Source organism: Pundamilia nyererei, unplaced genomic scaffold, assembly GCF_000239375.1.
Source record: "Pundamilia nyererei isolate P.nyererei 1_Seehausen unplaced genomic scaffold, PunNye1.0 scaffold00007, whole genome shotgun sequence".
In the NCBI taxonomy this organism is placed as follows: domain Eukaryota; kingdom Metazoa; phylum Chordata; class Actinopteri; order Cichliformes; family Cichlidae; genus Pundamilia; species Pundamilia nyererei.
The window spans coordinates 6829400-6850883 of NW_005187408.1; the positions used below are offsets into that span (position 1 = coordinate 6829400).

Consider the following 21484-nt stretch of genomic DNA (forward strand, 5'->3'; position numbering starts at 1 on the left):
GATTAATCATTGTCAGATGTATCGTTGCGCTAGCTACGTTTAGCATTATTGATATGATGGTCGGACCGTTTATCGATAGGCACAACGAGGTAACGCCCCTTAAAAGTTATTTTATTGCCACAAATTTATAAAATTATAAAACCTAATGACTAGAAGATTTTCGATACTAAAATAAAATAATAAAATAAGGGTTTAAACAATCCACTGGTGAAGTAGGAACACTGTAGGGTGTTTAGGTCGTTTTCTGCACGAACACTGTTAACGGGAACACACATCCTGACAGCTGGTTTGAGCAGCGAAGACGTGTACTTTCTGTGTCGATCCCTGTAGGGTTTTTTAATTTACGTTTTTGTGTACAGCATTATTATTTCTTTTACATAGTTTAGCCTTCGACTGTTTTCCTGATGGCGACAGTGGAGGAGCTGAAGTTGAGGGTGAGAGAGTTGGAGAATGAGCTGATAAAGTGTAAGCAGAAGCAGTGTGCCGCGGAAGATGCTCACAGTCGGGCACTGAATAGACCGAAAATTGACAAAATGAGCGCTGAAGTTGTGGATTCCAACCCGTACAGGTAAGTTTGTTTTTTTAAATGTATTCATTATATGGTCGTTTAATTGATTTTTGTGTAGACGGCTCACTATGTTGAGAGCCGACGCCTTCCTGTGAGTCATACACCACAAGCTAATCTCAGCTGTGTTTTTATTTTAGTCGCCTCATGGCTTTAAAGAGAATGGGCATCGTAGATGATTACGAGGTATGTTCAAAGTTGTTCTTTTTTTAATACTGCACGGTTTCTGGTTGCTCTCCCTTCCAAGAGTTCATATTTCATATTAAACAATAAAGAAAAACTGCTGTTACAACATTAAATTACCTTTATCTAGCGATATATGTTTATAGAAACCCAAACCCGATATTCATAATAGCATGATTACATACAGATGTTTACCTACACTCATTATGGCCATGAATGTCGTAGTGATTTGGGGCTTTTATTGATTTCTTTGACCTGTTCTTTTTCTGGGGTGGAATGATCGTAAGATACATGTTTAATCATTTACAAAACAAAACTTGGGTTCATAAGATTGAATTTATGTTGGATTTTGTCTAATCCACACAAGTTCAAAACATACATTAAGTAAATAAATAAGTACTACTAGTACTAATAAATGTCTTTCTGCCAGTTGAACCTCAACTAGGTTTTGCCATAACTCTCACTGGATATTTGGCCACTCTTAACAGCCGTTAGGCATAGTCCACTAATTTTAAATAGAGAGACAGAAAAGAGTTTATTTTAAACTGTGTATATATAACTAAAACGTTTTGAGCAGGGTTGAGGTCGGAGCTTTAGGAATGGCCGTTCCAGCAGCCTAATGTTAGTTCTTTTATCCATTCCAAAACCAGTTTTGATGTGTGTTTGGGATCATTGTCCTGCTGGAACACCCAATTTTGTCAAGGTTCAGCCATCTAGCTGTTGATTTGGGGTGAAGCTGAAAAGCCCAAACGTAATGACATTCATCCCCAAGATGAGTGTATGTAAATTTCTGTTCACAACTGTAGCCATCAAAGCAAAGTTGGAGGCTTTTGTGTTGAGAAATGTGAGTAATTATTGTTTATAAACTTGTTGACAGAGAATTCGGACATTCACAGTAGCTGTGGTTGGAGTTGGGGGAGTTGGCAGCGTAACAGCTGAAATGCTCACTAGATGTGGCATTGGTAAGGTAATAGAAGCTTTCATTATCTTTCACTTTTACTTGATTTAAATTTAAATCCATGTCCATCTGTGCTGATTTTACTCTTACCGTGGCTTGTTCTCATTTTGTGGCATCCCAGTTGCTCCTTTTTGACTATGATAAAGTAGAGCTGGCCAATATGAACAGGCTGTTCTTCCAGCCTCACCAAGCAGGCCTCAGCAAAGTGGAAGCAGCAGAACACACACTCAGGTACACTGTTGTTAACAGACATCCACTTTTCCACCAAAGCCATTCAGTTTCTTTCAAATATATGTAACTTCCATTTTCCCCAAACAGAAACATCAATCCAGACGTGTCATTTGAAACCCATAACTACAACATTACTACGATGGAAAATTTTACACATTTCATGGATCGTATCAGGTTAGGATTCATATTGTATATTTTTTGTAGTTTTCTTCCTCTGTCCCTTTTTTGCACCAGCAAATAACTGTGTGTTTTCAGTCATGGAGGGCTGGAAGAAGGAAAACCAGTGGATTTGGTCCTGAGCTGTGTGGACAACTTTGAGGCCAGAATGGCCATCAATACAGTGAGTGTGTATACATGTCAATGTCACAAAAAAAGAGATTTAATAAAAAAAAAAACCATGTAACTCTTACAAGTTGAATTCATTTTGGTGTTTGTTTCAGGCCTGCAATGAACTAGGTCAGATCTGGATGGAGTCTGGTGTCAGTGAGAATGCTGTGTCAGGACACATCCAGCTCATCATTCCTGGGGAGACGGCCTGCTTCGCTGTATGCTCACACTTAAATAACAACAACATATCTTTGCAATATGATGACGTCCAGCTCTTACAGAAAAATGTAGTTGCATTCTAAAACCATATAACACCCTCTCTCTTAGTGCGCTCCTCCACTTGTGGTGGCAGCCAACATTGATGAGAAGACCCTAAAACGGGAGGGTGTGTGTGCTGCCAGCTTACCAACAACCATGGGTGTTGTGGCAGGTCTCCTTGTGCAAAATGTCCTCAAGTAGGTTTATTTTCATGTTTTTCTGGGCAGGTTCAAATCTAAAAGTGTAAAGTGAAGTTCAATATTATTTATTAAATGTTTTGTCTTCCAGATATCTTCTAAAGTTTGGTACTGTTAGTTATTATCTTGGCTACAATGCCATGCAGGACTTCTTCCCTTCCATGGCAATGAAAGCTAACCCCCAGTGTAATGACCGTCACTGCAGGAGACAACAGGAGGAGTACAAGGTGTGTGTGCTCACTGTTTGCTCATGTAACATGATTCCAAGACTGATTAAAGTCCCATTCTTACTGCTTTTATATAGTGTTAGAAAAGCTAACCTTACTCATTGGTTTTCTGTTCAGAGGACAGAAGCAGAGCGGCCCAAAGTGGAGGTCGTACAGGAAGAGGAGGTTGTTGTACATGAAGACAATGAATGGGGTGAGCAAAAGAAACTTGTACAGTGTCCTAAATGTAACATAGTTTTTGTGTTGTTGTTTTTTTTTTGTGTTAATGTGTGTTAATATACAAAAATGTGGTGCGCAGGTATTGAGCTGGTATCAGAGGTGACTGAAGAAGAGTTAAAGGCTGCTTCAGGTACTGTGCCCGACCTCCCAGAAGGCATCACAGTGGCTTATACCATTCCAACTGAGGTTAGTACGCTTTAAGATACCACAGCTTTGAAACTTTGAAACTAGGAGCCCTGTATGGGTAGACTCATTCATTTAAAAAAAATATACTGACATTTATATCAAATACTTTTTTGCCTTAAGTAATAATGGTGAAGTCAAATATTTACAGCACTAAGTGACTTTTAGTGACTCTTCAGTTTTACTTTCATTCCATACTGCTTTTAAATGAAATTACTGTGGAGAGTACTGTTGGGCTTGAAGATCATTTCTTAAAAAAAGCGGCATTTTGTTGTAATGTTTTAGTGTTTGGTCTTGACTATGAACCCAATTCAACTCATTATTTTCTCGTCTTTGAACTAGGAAAAAGCAGATGGCGAGACAGTGGAGGAGACTGAACAGAGCCTTGAAGAATTAATGGCTCAGATGAAAAAACTGTAGGAAACAATCTGAAGGTGCATTTCTGCTGTTAATATGAGACTAACCTTTTCCTGCCTGTTCATTCCAACATCATTGTGAAAATGCTAATTGCTGTACGATACAACCAGTTAAAGAATGAGTTCATCTAACCGCTGAAGACGTGGAATGCAATGCTGCTTGTGGTATTTCACATGCGGGAAAAAAAAAAAACCACACACAAAAACATCAGATATGTAATTTGCTGACATGGTTTAGCACTTGAAATGGGAACATTTTCTAATTACATATCAATAAACCTGAAGATATCAATTAGTGTTTTGCTTACCGAATGTGTGTCCCAACTTTTCAACATCCACAAAAAAAGAAATGTTTCCTGTAACATCACAGAACAATGTTCAAGTTGTCTCAATAAAGTATTTATTAGATGGACATGTTGGACTTTATTTTTATTTTCCTATACAGCTTTTACAGATGTTATTAACATGGTATTAATGCATGAATAGATGCAAGCAGTAAAACATTTTGTGTCTTGCAATAGGTTTTGGTACAATGTGTCCCTTTTGGCCTTAATGTATTGTACCTGAAGCCTTAAATGTCACAGTGATGTCTTTGGTAAGACCCTATAATTATTTTGAATAAATGCATGCGCACTTAATTTTGCATAAACACAGCCTTAAATCAGCTACAGATAATGATTCTTCAGACATGTGTTTTACTTAATGGTCCAAGTTTTCCTTCCTCAAAACACTGTTGGATATGCATTGCATGTAACAAACATTAAAATATATATATATAAAATTCATAATGTAAACAATGTATATTTAAAAACAAAAAGTGCTTGGGATCTGACAGTCGTGTTAATCGTCATCAGGAGATAGTTCACATTCTAATGTTTCTTCTTCTGCACGTTCTCACTAACGCCCTTTTGTACTGGGTGTTTAGCATGATTCACACGGAACAATTTGAATGCCTAGATTGAAAAACTAACATTTAAAATGTGAATATAATAATATAACCTGTTGTACCATACGATGTTGGTCATAATTAAGCATGTTTTTATGGCTGGAGTGACTTCATACCCACAAATAAATCTAGGCTAAGCTGAAATTTGAGTTTAGTGTAGTGTAGACCTGAGTTTAAAGCCTGTTAAAGAACTGATTTCTGAAGTGTATTACACATGACTGCATGCAAAACACCACTGGCAGATATGCAGGTTTTAAACATGAATACTGTAAAGTTCACATTCCTTTTGGCAGGTACAGTATGTACCTTCAACCACATGTGATGACTGAATTTTAAATTAGTTTTAGTGAAATCAAAGGATTTCAGTAACACTGTATAATAGTTAGAGCTGTCCAAACAGCCATTACTAATCAGCTGCAAAGTACACCTAAGCAGGGTCACCTCTGAGCATGTGGGAGGGGAGCAGGTCCTCTCACACTAAATGCGTCTCCGCTGGAGGAATGGCGAGATGGGGCATTACCACACACTAATGATGGCTCTGCCTCTTTGATCTCCATTGCACGCTTGTAAAGCTCTGCTGCCTTCTCGAAGTCACCCTCTTCATAGCTAGATTGAAATGTAAATTAAGAAATAAAATTTATAACGTAACCAATAACATATTATTCATAATTAAACTTTTGCTAAATCTCACTCACTAATGTACCTTAGCACAGCCAGGTTTTTGAGGGTCTCCCCAACCCGTGGATGAGAGCGACCCAAACTGTCCTCGTAGATTTTCAGTGCTCGTTCATAAAGGGGCAAGGCATCGCTGTGCTTCTTCTGCCAAAGACAAAAGAAATCACAGTTAGTTTTGCTCTGCATAACCTAAAATGTTAACAGTCAGTGAGATGACAAATAAAAATTTATACAAATCATTTAAATTCACTGGTTCAATACAAGTTAAATATGCTTATTATAAGTAATTTACTTGCTAGCAGAGGTAACTGCCCTTGCCTGCCTTTATTTACGATTACTGTTTTACATACTCATTCTATGTGCATGTCGAGGGGGGGAAGAAAATTGTACTTTACATTTATTAATGTGAGAGTAAAAATGTAAATATAACATTCGATAGGATCACAACATAGATAATAAACAAAGTTCAAAAAATTTAACCAACTGTGTCTAAGATGCGGTACTCAAGAGTAGTACTCACATGCATTAGTAACTGTAAAAATCCCATATAAGTCATCATCTTTATTTATAAAGCACTTTAAAGCAACCACAGCTGATGCAAAGCGCTTTACAGTGTTACTAAATAATATAAATACATATGATATAAATAAAAAACATAAAAAAGAAAAAGGCCAGGACAGGGGTTATATGCTCTCTTTTACGATTTCCTGTTATCAGTCGTGCAGCTGCAGATGTGAGAGCAATGACTGACTGACTCCCACATAAAGTGACATGCAGTAGTTCAGACGGGATGAAATAAAAGCATCGATCACTGTTTCAATGTGCTGTGTAGAAAGAACTGACTGACTGTTGCCAATCGCCTTGATGTATAATGTATAAGAAGTACTTTAATTTTGTGAATAAATGTTCATAATAATCTATTTTGATTTACATTTTCCTTAATGTAATGTTTTGAAGTCGGATATAGCTATTTTTTAAGTAAGATGATCCCTTTTTTTATTGAGGTATGCAATTCTGCAGTGCGCAGTTGAGACAACAGAAGCAGGGTAAGTCTCACCAGTTGGCAGTAGATTACTGCCAGGTTGACCAGTGCGGTGGCTACACTGGGGTGCTTGGGGCCAAAACTTTTTTCCCTGATTTCCAGCGAGAGCTCATAAAGTGGAACAGCCTTCTCTAGTTTCCCCTGAACAAAACACATGAAGTGAAATCATTTGCCTAATTCAAGATAACATCAACAGAAAGTATCATGTGAGTGCCATTTGTCTTACTCTGCGTTTATAGAGCATGGCGAGGTGTTTGAGTGTGTATGCCAGAGAAGGGTGGTCAGGAGACAAGGCTTTCTTGCGGATGTCTAGAGCCCTTTCATACATGTCCTCAGCTGCTTCATATTCTCTCCTTTCAGTGTGCAGTGCAGCCAGGTTGTTGAGTGACTGAGCACAATCCGGGTGATCAGGACCGAGGACCCGCTGGCGCATCTCCAAAGAGCGGGTTAAAAACACCTTGGCTGCACTGGTGAGGGCAAAGAGAAGGATTTTAGTTGAGCTGATGGAATTAAAAAAAAAACACACACACATATTACTGATCATTTGAAGTACAAGTACTAGACTGGAACTATACACCGAGGGCATTGAGAATCTATAATATTATAAAGCAAAAACTGTGGACATGCTAGGTGCTGTTTCCTTACTCTAGGTTGTTCTGGAGGTAATAAAGAACACCCAGTTCATTTAAAGTTTTGGCACAGTCTGCAGAGTCTTTTCCTAGGGTCAGCTCTTCCAGCTGCAGGGCTCTGCGCCTCAACAAACTGAAGCCATACTGAAAGGAGGAGTAGATAAAAGACATCCAATATCTCTTATTAAAGGAGTATGACTAAGTGTGTAGGAATCTGAGAACGACACTCACCATATGACCTTTCTGTCGAGCAGTTTTCTGACGGATCTTCACAGACCTCTTCCTGAGTTTCTCTGCTTGTTCATACCTGAACAAAAGCACCAGATGTTAGCTCTTAAATGTGTTTCTTTAATTGAATCCTGACTTGTCAGAGTGTGATTTAGTCCTCTGAATTTTTTTAATAATCACAACAGCTGGTGTTTGTCTTTAATGAAGATATAGCCTGACTGAAACACCTGCAACTATTAACGGCAATTTCATAACATTAGCCCCAAGATAGTCCTGTTTACTTGTTTTGCTTCTGATAGAGCATGGCGAGTGACTCCAGTTCTCGAGCCACACTGGCATGCTCGGCACCGTAGGCATTCTCGCTTATCTCAAGGGCTTGCTTGTACAGCTGCTCAGCATTTCCATACTTCTTCCATTGGACATAAACTCCAGCCAGCTGGTGCAGAGAGCGAGCTACACTGGGATGGTCTGGATCCAAGGCTGTCTCTCTAATCTCAAGAGACCTTTGTAAAGGTGCTACAGCCTAAACAAATAAAAAATAAACAGAATCAGACATATACACAATTACCATGAGCTCATTCTTAGCAGGAAAAAAAAAGACTAGACTTCTTCAGACAATGTAGGCAAAATTTAAGCCTTTTAAGACTAGGCAGGAAAAGATGTGTGGTGAGGAATAAACATAGTGTTTTTAATATTACAACCATTCACCCTACCTGACTAGGGAGGCCCAGATCTTTGAGGAAACGTCCCAAAGTCTCATACAGATTTGCGAGCCTGGTCATGCTGTCTTCACTCTCGCAGCTCTTCTCGTAGCGCTTCAGAGAGTCAAAATACTCAGTGGCCATAGAGCTTTTGTCTTTGCCGACATACTGCCAGTAGGCCAAGAGCTCAGAGAAATGACCCCTAAAAAACAAAACACACATCTTTGGCAAAGTAGCTGAAGAAATGCATCAGGCTTTGTGACAACGCCTCGTATGTATGCATGCTTTCAGGCAACACTAACATGTACCTCTTGTAGAGATTTTGAGAGACAAACAAGTTCAAGAGGCTGAGCTGCAGTTTAGGTTTGTCCTCCTCCTGCTGGAGCAGCCAGGGAAGTTCATCTGCGACACGCCACGTCACTCGATCCTGGCTAAAAACACACACACATATACATTGATATGAGTTGTTCTGACAGAGCCGTGTGATTTGTGTGGATCTCTGCAGGACCTCAGTTGCTGGTTGAAGTAATGAATTAGTTTCTCTCTATAAGTGGTGGAGCTACTTCCTCCAGTCAGAAACTCTAGCCTCACAGCTTCCCAAGCCTGTCAGAAAAACAGAAAGATGAAAAATGCAAAATTGCAGCCTAATTCTATTATGCATTTTGTTTTTATTGATGCTGTTGTATCATTTTACCGACTAAGAAGCCTAATTACCTGTAGATGTTGAAACCTGATGAGTCCACAACGGAGTGTTACAATGCAGAGTCTGTTCAAGAGGTACAGCAGAGAGGACAGGACAGGCAACTCTACCTCTGGGAAAAGATCTAGTACCTCTGATTCACTCACTCCATTATGGCTGGCACATACAAGGCCCAGTATCTAAAGGCAGACAAAGAACAATCACCTATTCCTCTGCTACACATTGGAAAAAAACATCAAATAAAGAAAAATTTTCACATTCACATCAAAACCAGAAAGGGTATGTGTTTCTCTGATGCCAAATTAAATTACACACATATTTCAAACTAAAAGCAATAAGGACGGGAAAATCTGTGTTTAAGTCACCTCTCTCATAATGTGGCGCTCTCTGTCCGTGCAGAGAGAGTTCAATGTCATTTTGAGTGCCAGGCGGTAAAGTGACATAGTGTCCTGACACTGCAGACACTGCTCCAGGCTCTTCTCCAGCAACCCACAGGATCTACTGTTAGGAAGCAGCAAAACAAAACAAAAAAAATCTAAGTTATTCAAAAAGAAAAAAAAAAGGTTACTATTTTGTGAAGCGAACAATTAAAATTAAAATAATTTAAAAGGGTCAAACAGGCTGTCCAACTCTGCAGAGGATACATGCTGGATTTGAAGGTTTTTATTTTTTTCATTCATTTACTTCTTTATTTTTTTTTTTTAATAATGTATTTATAATTGTGAAAGCAGAGGTGGCGAACCTGGTGATCATCCTTGCCAGCAATGTGACATATAATGCATTGCATGTCGATGCACAGCGACAGTGCCTTTCCAGCTTCTTCTCCTGAAACAAAATACACACATTCAGGTATCACAATCTTTAAAAAACAAACAAACATACTGCTGCTAAGGATTTTTAAATGTCTTTGAAGGACCTTGTGAAGGGGTCACAACTGACCTGATCCCTAGTAAGTTTGAGATCCATGCTCTGGCACTCTGCATTGACTATACTCCTGACCTCTCTGGGACTCAGTGGGTCTAAGTGGAGTGTGGGCCACAACCTAAACACACAAAGTCACAGAAAAGCATATGAATAGCCATTTTGACCAATACTGGGATACTGGGAATTCACCGATTGTGTATTACCTCCAAGCCTGAGGACAAGTCTCTACATTGACAGACACCACCACTCTGACATTGACAGGCAGAGGGTCAATTAGCCACTTCATGTGTTTTTCTGCTTGCTAGAGCAAAAGGGGACAAACAGTAGTACAGACAAAAATATACAGCAGAGAGTAAACCCAGCTGAGTTGAATTTTGAATTTTATATAGTTGTAGAGGCTGTTAACCTGTATTTGGTCAATGGAGTCAATGATGATGATAATGTTTCCTTGATGGCGCGCTGACAGTCTTTCAAGCCAGCGGGGAAACTCTTCTAAGATCTTACTGGGCTCCATGGATAAGCCGGAAATGGACCAGAAGTGCTGCAGCAGCTGTTTGAAAACAGACAGAAATAAAAACTGTTTCTTTCAGTAGTTTAATAATGCAGAGTCATCAGTGTAAGAAAGCATTAACAAGAAGCAATCAGAGATATCCCTTACTTTAACTGTGAGGCGTTTGATAATGAGAACTGGCTCTGAGCTTGTTGAAAGTGGCCGACCAACAAAATGATACAGAAACAAGGTGTTGGGGGATTGTTTCTGCTGGAGCTCGATCCTGAAGAGAATTCAAGACTAATTAGCAAAGCAGGCAAAGCATGCAAAAGGTCCAGAATATTCCAGATCATTAAAAAGAACATACTTGTCCATTTAATATATAATATAAAACAAGATTCTTTTTCCCAAGGGTGCAAGAGTGTTGGCCTGAAGTGATTGGAGAGTTCAATTCAATTCAGTTTTATTTATATTTCGCCAAATCACAACAACAGTTTCTTCAAGGCGCTTTATATTGTAAGGTAAAGACCCTACAACAATACAAAGAAAACAGAGAAGGTTGAACGGTTATAATTACTTTGTAACATTTCTAAATGTACTGCTTAAAAGTTTGGAAACCTATTAAAGACTTACAACAGTTTTATTTAAGAGGAATTCATGACAGATACGTTATAATTAACTGAAGAAATTAGTTCTTACCATTTGGAGAGTAAAAGAGATTTTCCTGAGCCTGGACCCCCAGATACCAGGAGAGGTGGTGTTGGAGGGGGAGCAGCTATCATGTCATTCAAACGATCTATATACTGAGGTCATTGATGCATCACAGCATTAGTAATATCAATGAAAAGTAGGATTTGAAAACAAAATCAAAAGATTGAAGGGATCAGTAAGAACTGAAGTACCTTCTGGAAGCTTAATTGTGAGGTGGTGCCGCTACAAGCCTGTTGATAGGCCTCGATCTGCTCCTGCTCATCATGTAGGTCCCACAGCACATCTCCCGAGTCTTCTTCGCACCCCTCGTCCATCCCAGAGTCCTTAGACTCAACGTCTGCTACTTCAAGACCCAGCAACTCCTGGATGAAGCAGGAAAGAAAAAAAAAATCAGACAAAAAAAGGTTTCAGTTTTAGTTCTTATACCACAGACTTTAAGCTTTGTGAATTGATAAAAATAAGGATGTTAAAAGACAGTCTGTACCTGCTTGATGATTTTCTCTAGCTGAGCATAAATCAGGCTGGCCCCCTCCTCTGCAGAGCCACTATGATCCACTACCTAGTAATGTTCAAAACAGGTTTGGGACAGACACAGTATTAGATTGCATTTAAAGACAATAAACAGAAAAATATCAGCTTTTTCTCCACAGTTATTATTTTATTTATACTGATGCATTGCATGAAATGGGTTGAAACTAAAAAAATTTTTTTCTAAAATTATTAATCATATAAGTACCTTGATTTTAGCAGCCTTGTCTGCAGCATTGACCCGTTCGAGCAGTTGCCTGATGGGTCCATTTAAATTGTGATCTTCTTCGGTCCTAAGATACAGCACCAATGGATGGCCATCTGGATTCTTAACAAAAGCCTCTTCACAATCCTCCACCACAGAGCTACGGCAATGTATTATGCATGAATATTAAACACAAACCTTCGTTAATCTTTCGAGAAAAAAAGAATTTGTGTGCAATCTTTATTATAAGGTTATCAATTTCCTAAACTCACCATACCTAGGGACAGTAGATTTGAGAAGAAGAACACACAGAGAACTCCTTTCAATCTCCAGCTTGCGCTCTACAGCGTATGAAGCCGCATTCTCCTCTGGGAAGAAGACATTAAGGTAGAAATGGCCTAGACTCTCACATATTCGCCGCAATACAGAGGTGTGTTTCTGCAATTAAAACATTAAGCACAGTTTTCCCAGACCTGATTAATAATAAGGTAGAAGGTTATAATAAGGTTAAAGGTATTTTTCACAAAAACTGCCATTTTAAACCCACAATCCCACACACAGATTTTCTCAAAGATAAAATCAAGTTTTGTTTTTTCCTTTTAATTTGATTCAATTAAAATTCTATGAGTGGATCTGACTCAATGAAATACAAAATGTCCAAAATTAAAAAGCAAAAAAAAATCCAAATAATGATTTTACTGGCATATTTATCGAGTCATTCATTTTTATCTTAGCTTAGTTCAGCCTTTCATAATATAACGCTACAGTCCTATCACTGTGTTACTTTAAGCCATGTCCAAGAAACAGCCACGTAAAAGTGGGCAGCGTTATAGTGGTACAACAACATCACATGAAAACAGAATATTTACAGTTTTTACAGTGCTCATCTTACCGACCTTTATAAATATATCCAGCTCAGCTTTGGTCTCCTGGGTGAAGATCAAGTAGCAGCGGACTGTGTTGCTCCACAAGGCCTGGGGAACGTGAGGTGACACCTGCAACAGACTCGCCACAGCAGCATCCCAATCATCTGACAAAGACAGACACATATGGTAAAATATACAAGTCATGCCCATGAAGAGATTAGTGAATATGTGCTTCAAAAATACCTGCTTGCAAACAGAATGATGTTAATAAAAAAAATCACAATAACTAGGTCATCTAGAGGTCAGTTTCTCAGAAACACTCTCTTCCCTCTCAAAGTTTCCTTACCTCTGCTCACATTAGCAAAGGGCCCTTCCACATCTATTAAACTGTGTGCAAACTCTGGTCCTCTGAATGTTTGTTGCAATTGCATCATGCTGCCCATAGAGGGCTCACTTCCCAGCACACCGCCAGTCCAGTACTCGCACTGTGTTCCTGCAGCTGAAGACATTTAATAAATCACTGTGGTGTTTTATCATCATATTTGCTGGACAGGAAAACTTATGCAGAACCGATTGATGGCTTAATAACAAAAAGTCCCCAATAGTGTGAATTTTCGTCTTACCAGTGACAGTGGTTTGGTTGTCATCGGAATCTGAGTCATTTGGGTCATAAACCTGGATTCCCTGAGCCTGTAACTGTTGAAGTTTGGCTTCCAAGTCCCTTTTAGCCCGCAGGAGATCCTGTATCTCCTTTTCTTTTGTCTCCCGGAAAATCTGGTGGTGATTTTGCCAAAAGGTTAAAGCTGCAAATGTGAATACTAGAAAGAATGCAATGCCACAATCGTTCTCAAACTGTGAGGCACAGAGCTGTGTCAGGGCTTGGACAACCAGAGCCAAAATGAATGGATGTTATTGTACTTTTATCATACTTTGACTTTGACTTCAAATTTGATCATTTTATGCTTGTTTATTGTTGATGATTGTAAAAGAAAGACATGTGAGGTATTAGGGGGAACTTTCACCCTCTTGTGAAATGAGGCGTGATGCGGTGTACTAGTGCTGTGGGATAACGCAAATTTTAGTACAGATCCGATACCAAATAAACGCAGGGTCAGTATTTCTGATACTTTTAACCTATAAAGCCAGGTTGTGTAGCGGAGAGCAATGTGTCAATAAATGTGTCAATAAATTTACAAATTCTATACAAACACATTTTAATGACCACTAAGATTTAGACATTTTCCATAGTGGGCACTGTTTGAGGATGTTTGATCACTAGTATCAATCTGATAACAATACCAACTTTGGTATTAATCTGCCTACGTCTATGATGTACCTTAAACTGACGTTTTACTTTGTCCCTGTCATGTTCAAATGTGGCAGCCCTCTCCATAGCTTGATATTTTGCCTCAAGAGCACTCTCTTTCTCTCTGAGGATCTTCTGGTAGGTCTTCTGCAGAGCCTGTAGTGACATTGAAAATAGCAGCATCCCACCATCACATTAAATCATCCAAAGCCCACAACTTTTTCAGTGAAGTTAGAATAAGCCTTGTGCATTTTGTTCATTATCACCTGCAGCTCTGCTCTCAGCCTCTTGTTCTCCTCATCCAGCTTTGCTTCCTTCTTTTGCATGGATGAGATCTCGTTGTTCTTGCTGACACGGAAGATTTCGTACTCTTTACGGAGTCTTTCATACTCTGCAGCATACTCTAGATCCACAGATGCTGTGGATTTGAAACTGGCCCCAATCACACGAGGTCCTCGGCGGAAAGAGCTGCGCAGTAGTCGGGCTTTGGGCTTCACCTCGACGGGTATCTCACAGGCTTCCCCGCCTTCACCCCCATACCCGTCCTCGATAACCTCTCCTGGGCTCACCATAGAGGATGCGGTGCCCATGGTGGCCAAATAAGTTGGAGAAAAAGAACTGCTCAACTTTTTTCGATGCTCATAGCTGCTCCTGTGTAATAAAAGACGGGGCGGGATGGAGTGTCAATTAAGGAAATCTTTTTTTGATGGTTTGTCACTGGCATTTCTGATCTTTAAGTTGTTTTTTTCCAGGCCGTCTCGTAAAACAACAACAAGCAAAAGGCTAAGCTCTTTCCACAAAAGCAACAGGTAGCATTAGAATTATTTGTATTTATTCATTCATGTATTTATTATTAAGAACTGAAAAAATGACAAAGCAACGCGTTTGCAGTTACTATCGAAATGGGTTTAAGCATACCCGACTAATAGCAACAAATCCAGATGAACTTAGTTAGCTTCGTTAACATTAAGTTTTGGAGCGGTTCAACACCCTAACTGCGTCATTTATTAATGTAAAAACTAAAGCAACGGCACAGTAAAGTGTTTTAGCTGAGAAGAAAACTGCCTACACGCCCAAGTTTGGCAAATGAAGGTTAAACAAATAGCTACACTCACGGTCCGCTCCCCTCACAGCTTCTTCCTGGCTGCCTTGGTAACAAGGAGAAAATACGGGTACCCGCACAAGTCAAAAACAACAGAAGTTTATTCCCCTCAAAGGTATGGGAATTACCCCATCTCTCGGTAATCAAAGAATTGCGTTTCATGATGTAATAAAATCTGCCCCAACACGTAGTGCTTAAAACATTGTTATTTTTATCATCATCGTCATCTTCTTTGAGCTGCTCCCTTTAGGAGTCGCCACAGTGGATCATCTGCCTCCAGCTCACCCTATAGTTTGCATCCTCCTCTCTCACACTAACCTTCTACAGGTCCTGCTTCTCCACGTCCACGAATCTTCTTTGTGGTCTTCCTCTTTTCCTCTTGCCTGGCACTCCCATATTCACCCCGTACCCAGGAAATACATCATCTATGCCTCCTCTGCGCATTTCACTTTGACTGACCAGGTCAAAGTAGGTCTCACTACCATCTTGTAAACCTTTCTGAAACAAATTACAACATTTTACTTCATGTAATAGGTTTACTTTATAGTCTACATCATCAGGTCTGCTCTTTTAAAAACTGTGTTAAAACTACTCTATCAGTTGGTTCAATGTTCTACTTGTGTCAAATATCAAATAAGGTATTTATATTGTTTATTTTACTATGACGTAATCTACAATCACAAAACCAACTGTTCTGTGTGTTTGTCACCATCAAGTGGTCGATTTGATCTGCTGCAAACTTCTTCAATCTTAGACAAATACTCTGAAGAAAGTTACGAGCAAACTATTTAATATTCAGATGATTAATTTTATTTTCAAAATAAGCGATAATTAGGTGCAGCTTCTAAATGAGGTACACTTTTTGTAAAGTGGACAAAACCCCCAACAACACACAGAGAACCTTCAACTTCCTGACACAAAGAAACCAAACCTGTAAAATAGCGTTTCACCTGGGAGGCCTGAGCAGTTGTGCTGCATATTTTACACTACTGAAGCCATTGTAAACACACCATTTAGATTTCTGAAAATGTGCACATTCTTCTTCTTGTTTTGATCCCAACAACATCACAAAAGCTAAAACAGTGGCATGCTTATCACGTTGTTGCATCATCTATTTTTAGCAACATTTTGTAGGTGTTAAGGCACTGAAAGCACCACACTATCTATACCCTTAACCCTCTGTCTCATTTTATAATGTACCACGTGGCTCCACTAGGTAACGCATTTAGACTGCAGGAAGGAAACTTTAGCAGTCCACAGTTCTACTGCTGAATAATGCAGTTGCCTAATAACGCTTCTGCTCTGATGTGGATTTAACCTCTTGGCATTCTTACCAGACCCCCCCCCCCACACACACACACACTCTCACTCAAACTATTTCTTAACAATGAAATGTGATTATTAAAGTAGGGTTTTTTTGTCATGAAAACCAGGATTCTTTATTCAAACTTTGAACTCTGGAACCAAAATAGACTGCAAGAGGCAACAATTGTTTTTACTTCTGCTGAGGTCACAGACTTTCAGTTACCTTTTGTGAGACAAATAAAGTATCGTAAAGCAGAAGCTTAGATGTTTCACTCCTTTGGGGATAAGATTTCTGAGTAATTCAGAGAATAAAAATTAAAAATAGAATAAAATAAAAACAGAATTTTAAAAAATGTAAATAAATTTTAAAAAATGTCTCAGTCTTCAGTGACAGAAAGCTAACAGGTCCCAAACTGACAAATTATCTTTGACCTATTATAGTTCCCTAAACAAGTACTGGCTAATTCTGACAATTTCAAAGTCGATGAATCAGGGGAAGTGCAGTTTGTCTGATTTGCGGTTAGGTGCTATAGGAACCACGCTGATGTTTTTAACATGGTTAGCATTACCTCCATTTTTTCCCCATTTGCATTTTTTATATGACATCTTCCCTATTTTTACAGAACAGCTTAAGAAATGTTTTCCTGTATAGACGATTCAAAAAGAAATACATGACAGGATCCAGTATACCACTGATACAGGTGAGTGCAGATGTTATCTGATTGGCTTTTCTCAGCCCCTCAGTAATATTTCCAAAGCTCTGCTGTTGAATGTAGATTATTCTGCACACATGGTAGGGCACAAATGCGAACAGGAAGTTCATCACAATAAGTATAATCATTTTTATAGCTTTGTCTTTCACCGGTCGTTCTTCATTTTGCTGCACTGTTCTTAGTTTCAGCAGGATCAGTATGTATGAAACCACTATAGTGACGAGGGGAATTGCAAATGCCACAATAGTGGAAGTTAAAGCTGTTGGATTTGTCTTTTCTAAGTACAGTTTGTTACAAATGCCAGATGAGTTGGTTTGTTTTCTTCCAGAAAAGAGTGTAGGACTCATGCAAACAATAACTATCACCCACAGTATGCCAACCGCTACATTTGCATACAAAGGCTTCCTGAATGATTGTGACTTTAAAGGTATAACCACAGCCAGGAGCCTGTCCAGGCTGATGAAACTCATCAAGTAGAGGCTGCAGTACATGTTTAGATAGAACAAGAAGCCTAACAGCTGACAGATGATGTGTCCAAAGGGCCAGTGGTTATCAGATAGGTGGTAAATTATGCGCATGGGTAAGACGAGGACATAAGATATGTCGGCTACAGAGAGGTTTCTCAGGAAGACTCTTGATGGAGATGTGCTTTTCTGGTGAAAGAATGCCCACAGAGCCAAAATGTTCCCAGGCACTGCGATGATGAAAATCAGGATGTAAAAAATGGAAAGAGAATAATTCCACAGAGCTCCAGAAGTGCCATAGAAGCTCTCTCCCTCCTCCCCGGAAACATTCATAGTTGTTGCGCAGAGGATCGGCCTGGTCCAGCACAAATTAGACACAAACAGCCTGTTACAACAATTGACAGCCACATGATAGCCTTCGTTCACTCACATGATGTTTTAGTGACTTTTTAAATGATCATAATGAAACTAAGAATGCAAATAGAAAAATGTGACATAACGTTATAAAATCATATGCAGAATCATGTGTGTATTACACATTAGAAAGAGGAACTACTCTTGCGGAACGTCAGTGTAACAAGCAAGCAGGATGACATTTTCATTAACATCAACAAAAGAATAATTACATTCAAGAGGTACTTTTTTTGGTAGTATAGCATATAAAAATGCTATATACCGGTAGTAGAACTAACATATCACTGTGTATGTGTCTGTGTGTACATACGTACAAGGTAAAATCAACCAGAACATGAAAAAAGTCAACCAAACTATAACAATCTAATTAAATGTATACTGATAATGATACTGCCTTTAAAACCCAGTTAGCGACTTTGTAACTTCATTTGCCAAAGACACTTTGCTCTGTTGCAGAAAAATTCATTTGCATGTTCACTTAAACAATAAAGTGTACCAAACATGGCTACATGACTAAGTACAAAATTATTAGAGCTTATATGTTAGTGAATTACCTAAATGTTTGATAGTTTAATCCAAATGTAGGGTAACTCCAAACTGGCAATAATCATAAATCATCTCCTTACCTGTAACAGTAATGCAGAGCCGTGTTTTGCCACCAGTCGAATAGCAATGATGTGTGCACAGGATACGGGCAAAGAAGAAGTGAGAAGTTGCGTGTTTTGCATATCTAGTTTCGTATTTACACACAAATACCATCTGTGAATCAGCCCAATAGGAAACCACAAAGAACTTGAAAAAGCCATGGAAGCCTGATGCACTACAAGCATGCAAGTCTTTATTACTACTCCAACACACTTTTGTCTTTATTACATAGTTTCTTTATAGCATGATTTAAAGCTTTACAAAAAAAATGAGAGAAAATCAAATATTTACAAAATCTATCTGTGCAAACGTCGTCTTTTACACCACTCTCCTAAAGTAATCGAAAGGCATGCATACAAATAAACTTTGGTATGTTAACAAAACTACTTTTTTTCTTAGTAGAAGCTTTTATGTACACGTGGTAGAACAGGTTTATCACTTTGACTTAAGTACATTTAAACAACAATACATGTTAACTTAACAAACCGAGACCAGCAGTGCAAACACTGAGGTCAACACTTCGGCCATCCACACAGATTGCATGTAAATTCCCCTAAAAGGTCATGACTGAGTTAGGCTTGAAGTGAGTCATTATACAACAACTTTGGCAAATAGGCACAATAAAATGAAAACTTTTATTATTTAGTATACCTGTTGTAAATCTGTAAAATAAACCGGCAGTTCAAATGGGTGGAAACATGAGAAAATACTCTTAAAAAACTAAAGTTACTAATGAGTTTAAAATGTCTGTATACATCGTGTATACATTCAGAAAAAGGCATTTACAAGGGCAGCGTCGAATGTCCGGCAACATAGGAAATATAGAAGATTAAATATACTACGGTTATTCAATCTCTTGTTTCAAAAAAATATAACACAATTTTTTTTTACATGATATTTTGTGATTGTACATCAACTCTCTATTCCCTACTCATAGCTACAGCAAGAAAATACATTTTTGAACACCATGAAAGCCTTCCACTTCAGCTACAAAGTGGCAACACTAAATCGTTTATAGTTACATTGCAAAATATTCTGTCATCTGGAACGCCTTCAAGAGAGAATCGATATCCAAGTAAGCATGATCCAAAATGTGAAAATGAAGATAAAAGTAGCAGTGTGTGAATGCCAGTGTCAAAGGAAAAACATGATTTGAGTCCATCACTTAATACTTTTACAAAAAAAAAAAACTTTAATAAAAAGAAAATGAACAACAATCCAAAACCAATATAAAATATGATCAGGTCTACCTGCTATGCTGTAAAAGCCAGAGGGGTGATAATGGGGCTAAGTAGTGTCCTTAGCTGCTGTGGCTGTTGGGATGGAGGATTTGCCGCTGCTGCCGTTGTGGGACCTGTAGCTGGTGAAGCTGGGGGTGTGTATGGTGCGGATGCTCTTTCCACCTGGGCCCAAAGGTGTGGGCGACAGAGGGGAGGGGGAAGAGGATGAGGAGGAGGAGGAGAATGAAGAGGAGGAGGAGTGGACTCGACCATTCTGCGAGGAAAACGAGAGAGCTTTACCTGTGTGCTGTGAGGGTGTGGGAAGTTTGAGGGATCCGTTAGACAGGGAGGGGATATGGGTGGAAGGTAGGGAGCTGGAACGAGGTGGGTGAGAGGACAGAATGGAGGACTTTGTCACAAAGGAGGAAGAGGAAGAAGGGTTAATGGGGTTAGTAGCATCTGAATTCTGTGTGGACTGGGAGCTGCCTTTAGTAGAGCTAGGATAAAAAGCAGGGATTTTAGAGATGGGTATAGTAGGGGAAGTCGTTTTATGATCCCCTCCCACTCTTTTAGCACTTCCGTTAGCCTGTAAACAGAGATGCCAAAACAGATACTTGTTGTCAAAAAAAGAAAACTGGTAAAATAATACAATTAAAAAAGGCAAGACAATGTTAAACAAAACTACAAGTTAATTACATGGACAGACACTATGACTACACAAGCATTAATATAACTAAGACAGAACTAAAAGACACCAAAAAACAAAACAAAAAAAACCAATAAAAATACCCAGATACAAAAGCTGTCTGTCTTTTTTTTTTTACTGGGTTGCACAAAAGGTGAGAAACTGAACTGACAGACATGTTACCAAGAAACAGAACCAGGCAAAGGTTAGACAGTGCAATGGCAGACAGGATGGGTCTCTCTACAGAGTGGCTGTTTGTTAGAGGGATTGTTAGGCCTTGGGAAGAGTGTTGGAGACATTTCAGAGAATAGATACGCGTAAGAGGTCCGGAGAGAATTAGGTAATAGGGTTAGGTGTTTGAAGAGTGATAGCAGATAGGGGAAAATGTGGGCCAGTGTTCCAGTGAAAGTGACGATGCAAGGTGGGTGGGTTATGCCGAAGTCTTGACGGTAAGAGAATGTATCACCTTGGGGTTAAGTAAGCTGTGCAGTGATGTTGGGTTTGAGCAGAGGTGCATTGTGAGAAGGGAGGAGCATAGCCAAAAAATGTTTTTAAAAAGTCAGATAAGTTTGTATCAAACATAGCCATAAGCATCTTAGGGCTTGGCAACACTGTTTAGGAACTCAGCTGTGATGGGAATTGGAGATGTGATGACAACTCAGATGATGACAGGATAGGATTCCGTTTGTCTCCGCCTTTTTTCCTTCTTTTTTTTTTTTTTTAGCCACCAACACAGTGAAAACCATGAGCAGTGTGGACATGCAGAAGCATACAGTACAGTGATGTTATGGGGATAACAGTCAAGAGTCAAACATGCCTTCGTGTCAGAGCAGACTCGAGAGAAACGTGAACAGATCCACAGTCGCCACTATCGTGACTTTCTTTTTTTCACAACACTTGAAACCTCACAGCTTTGGAAGTCTTCCCACCCCCACCCTCCCTCATATGCCACATGCTTTCGATTCCCTATATTTGTTCCCTGTAGTCTCTGTTAAGACCCTACAGTAAAACTACCTGTCGGAACTGCCTCTGAGCGTCCTGCAGTTTTTGCTGTTTTCCTGCTTTGTCAGTTGTACCCGGTGACTGCCTGGACTTCGCAGACAAAGGGACGGGCATCCGACTAGTAGGGGAAGCGACACTGGTATTCTGCAGGGGATCCAAATGAAAAACAAAACAGAAAATAAAAAAAAAGATAGAAAAAACACACCAAATAGGAAGTAT

General features: G+C 39.2%; 4 protein-coding genes across 22 annotated transcripts in view; 1 reads left to right on the top strand and 3 right to left on the bottom strand.

Moving 5' to 3' along the window:
* Nucleotides 1–21: 21 nt before the first annotated feature.
* uba5 (ubiquitin-like modifier activating enzyme 5) lies at nt 22–4176 on the top strand. The gene is made up of 13 exons (XM_005722742.1): nt 22–89; nt 382–568; nt 706–751; nt 1626–1715; nt 1828–1937; nt 2025–2111; nt 2193–2277; nt 2378–2482; nt 2592–2719; nt 2811–2946; nt 3064–3139; nt 3245–3351; nt 3691–4176. The coding sequence occupies exons 2-13, from the start codon at nt 405–407 to the stop codon at nt 3766–3768; spliced, it is 1212 nt and encodes a 403-aa protein (XP_005722799.1). The 5' UTR covers nt 22–89; nt 382–404; the 3' UTR covers nt 3769–4176.
* Nucleotides 4151–14325, bottom strand: nphp3 (nephronophthisis 3). The gene is made up of 27 exons (XM_013915302.1): nt 13982–14325; nt 13746–13871; nt 13033–13183; nt 12756–12908; nt 12440–12573; nt 11821–11981; nt 11547–11703; nt 11295–11369; nt 11002–11172; nt 10799–10902; nt 10268–10382; nt 10016–10159; nt 9813–9910; nt 9625–9727; nt 9428–9510; nt 9051–9183; nt 8700–8864; nt 8494–8588; nt 8294–8416; nt 7998–8187; nt 7566–7807; nt 7288–7363; nt 7073–7200; nt 6654–6894; nt 6443–6568; nt 5414–5529; nt 4151–5316 (listed from the first exon to the last, which is right to left on the bottom strand). Exons 1-27 carry the CDS (start codon nt 14303–14305, stop codon nt 5148–5150), a joined length of 3903 nt encoding a protein of 1300 aa, XP_013770756.1. The 5' UTR covers nt 14306–14325; the 3' UTR covers nt 4151–5147.
* Nucleotides 14310–18417, bottom strand: LOC106456490 (uracil nucleotide/cysteinyl leukotriene receptor). Of its 2 annotated transcripts, none has more exons than XM_013915317.1 (3): nt 18340–18417; nt 15136–17654; nt 14310–14366 (listed from the first exon to the last, which is right to left on the bottom strand). In XM_013915317.1, the coding sequence occupies exon 2, from the start codon at nt 17630–17632 to the stop codon at nt 16718–16720; it is 915 nt and encodes a 304-aa protein (XP_013770771.1). In that variant the 5' UTR covers nt 17633–17654; nt 18340–18417; the 3' UTR covers nt 14310–14366; nt 15136–16717. The 2 variants fall into 2 exon arrangements, with proteins under 2 accessions (XP_013770771.1, XP_013770777.1); XM_013915323.1 differs by having other exon boundaries at nt 15136–17684.
* Nucleotides 18418–19522: 1105 nt separating this feature from the next.
* kiaa1217 (KIAA1217 ortholog) overlaps nt 19523–21484 on the bottom strand; it is a 117561-nt gene continuing 115599 nt past the window's right edge. For 16 of the 18 annotated variants that reach the window (XM_005722753.1, XM_005722747.2, XM_005722748.2 and 13 more), the window contains 2 exons: nt 21278–21409; nt 19523–20164 (listed from right to left, as the gene is read on the bottom strand). In XM_005722753.1, the coding sequence (XP_005722810.1) occupies nt 19646–20164; nt 21278–21409 (651 nt within the window). In that variant the 3' untranslated portion in view covers nt 19523–19645. Of the gene's footprint in view, nt 20165–21277; nt 21422–21484 lie in introns of all 18 variants that reach the window. The other 2 variants (XM_005722749.2, XM_013915358.1) reach the window with 2 other exon arrangements.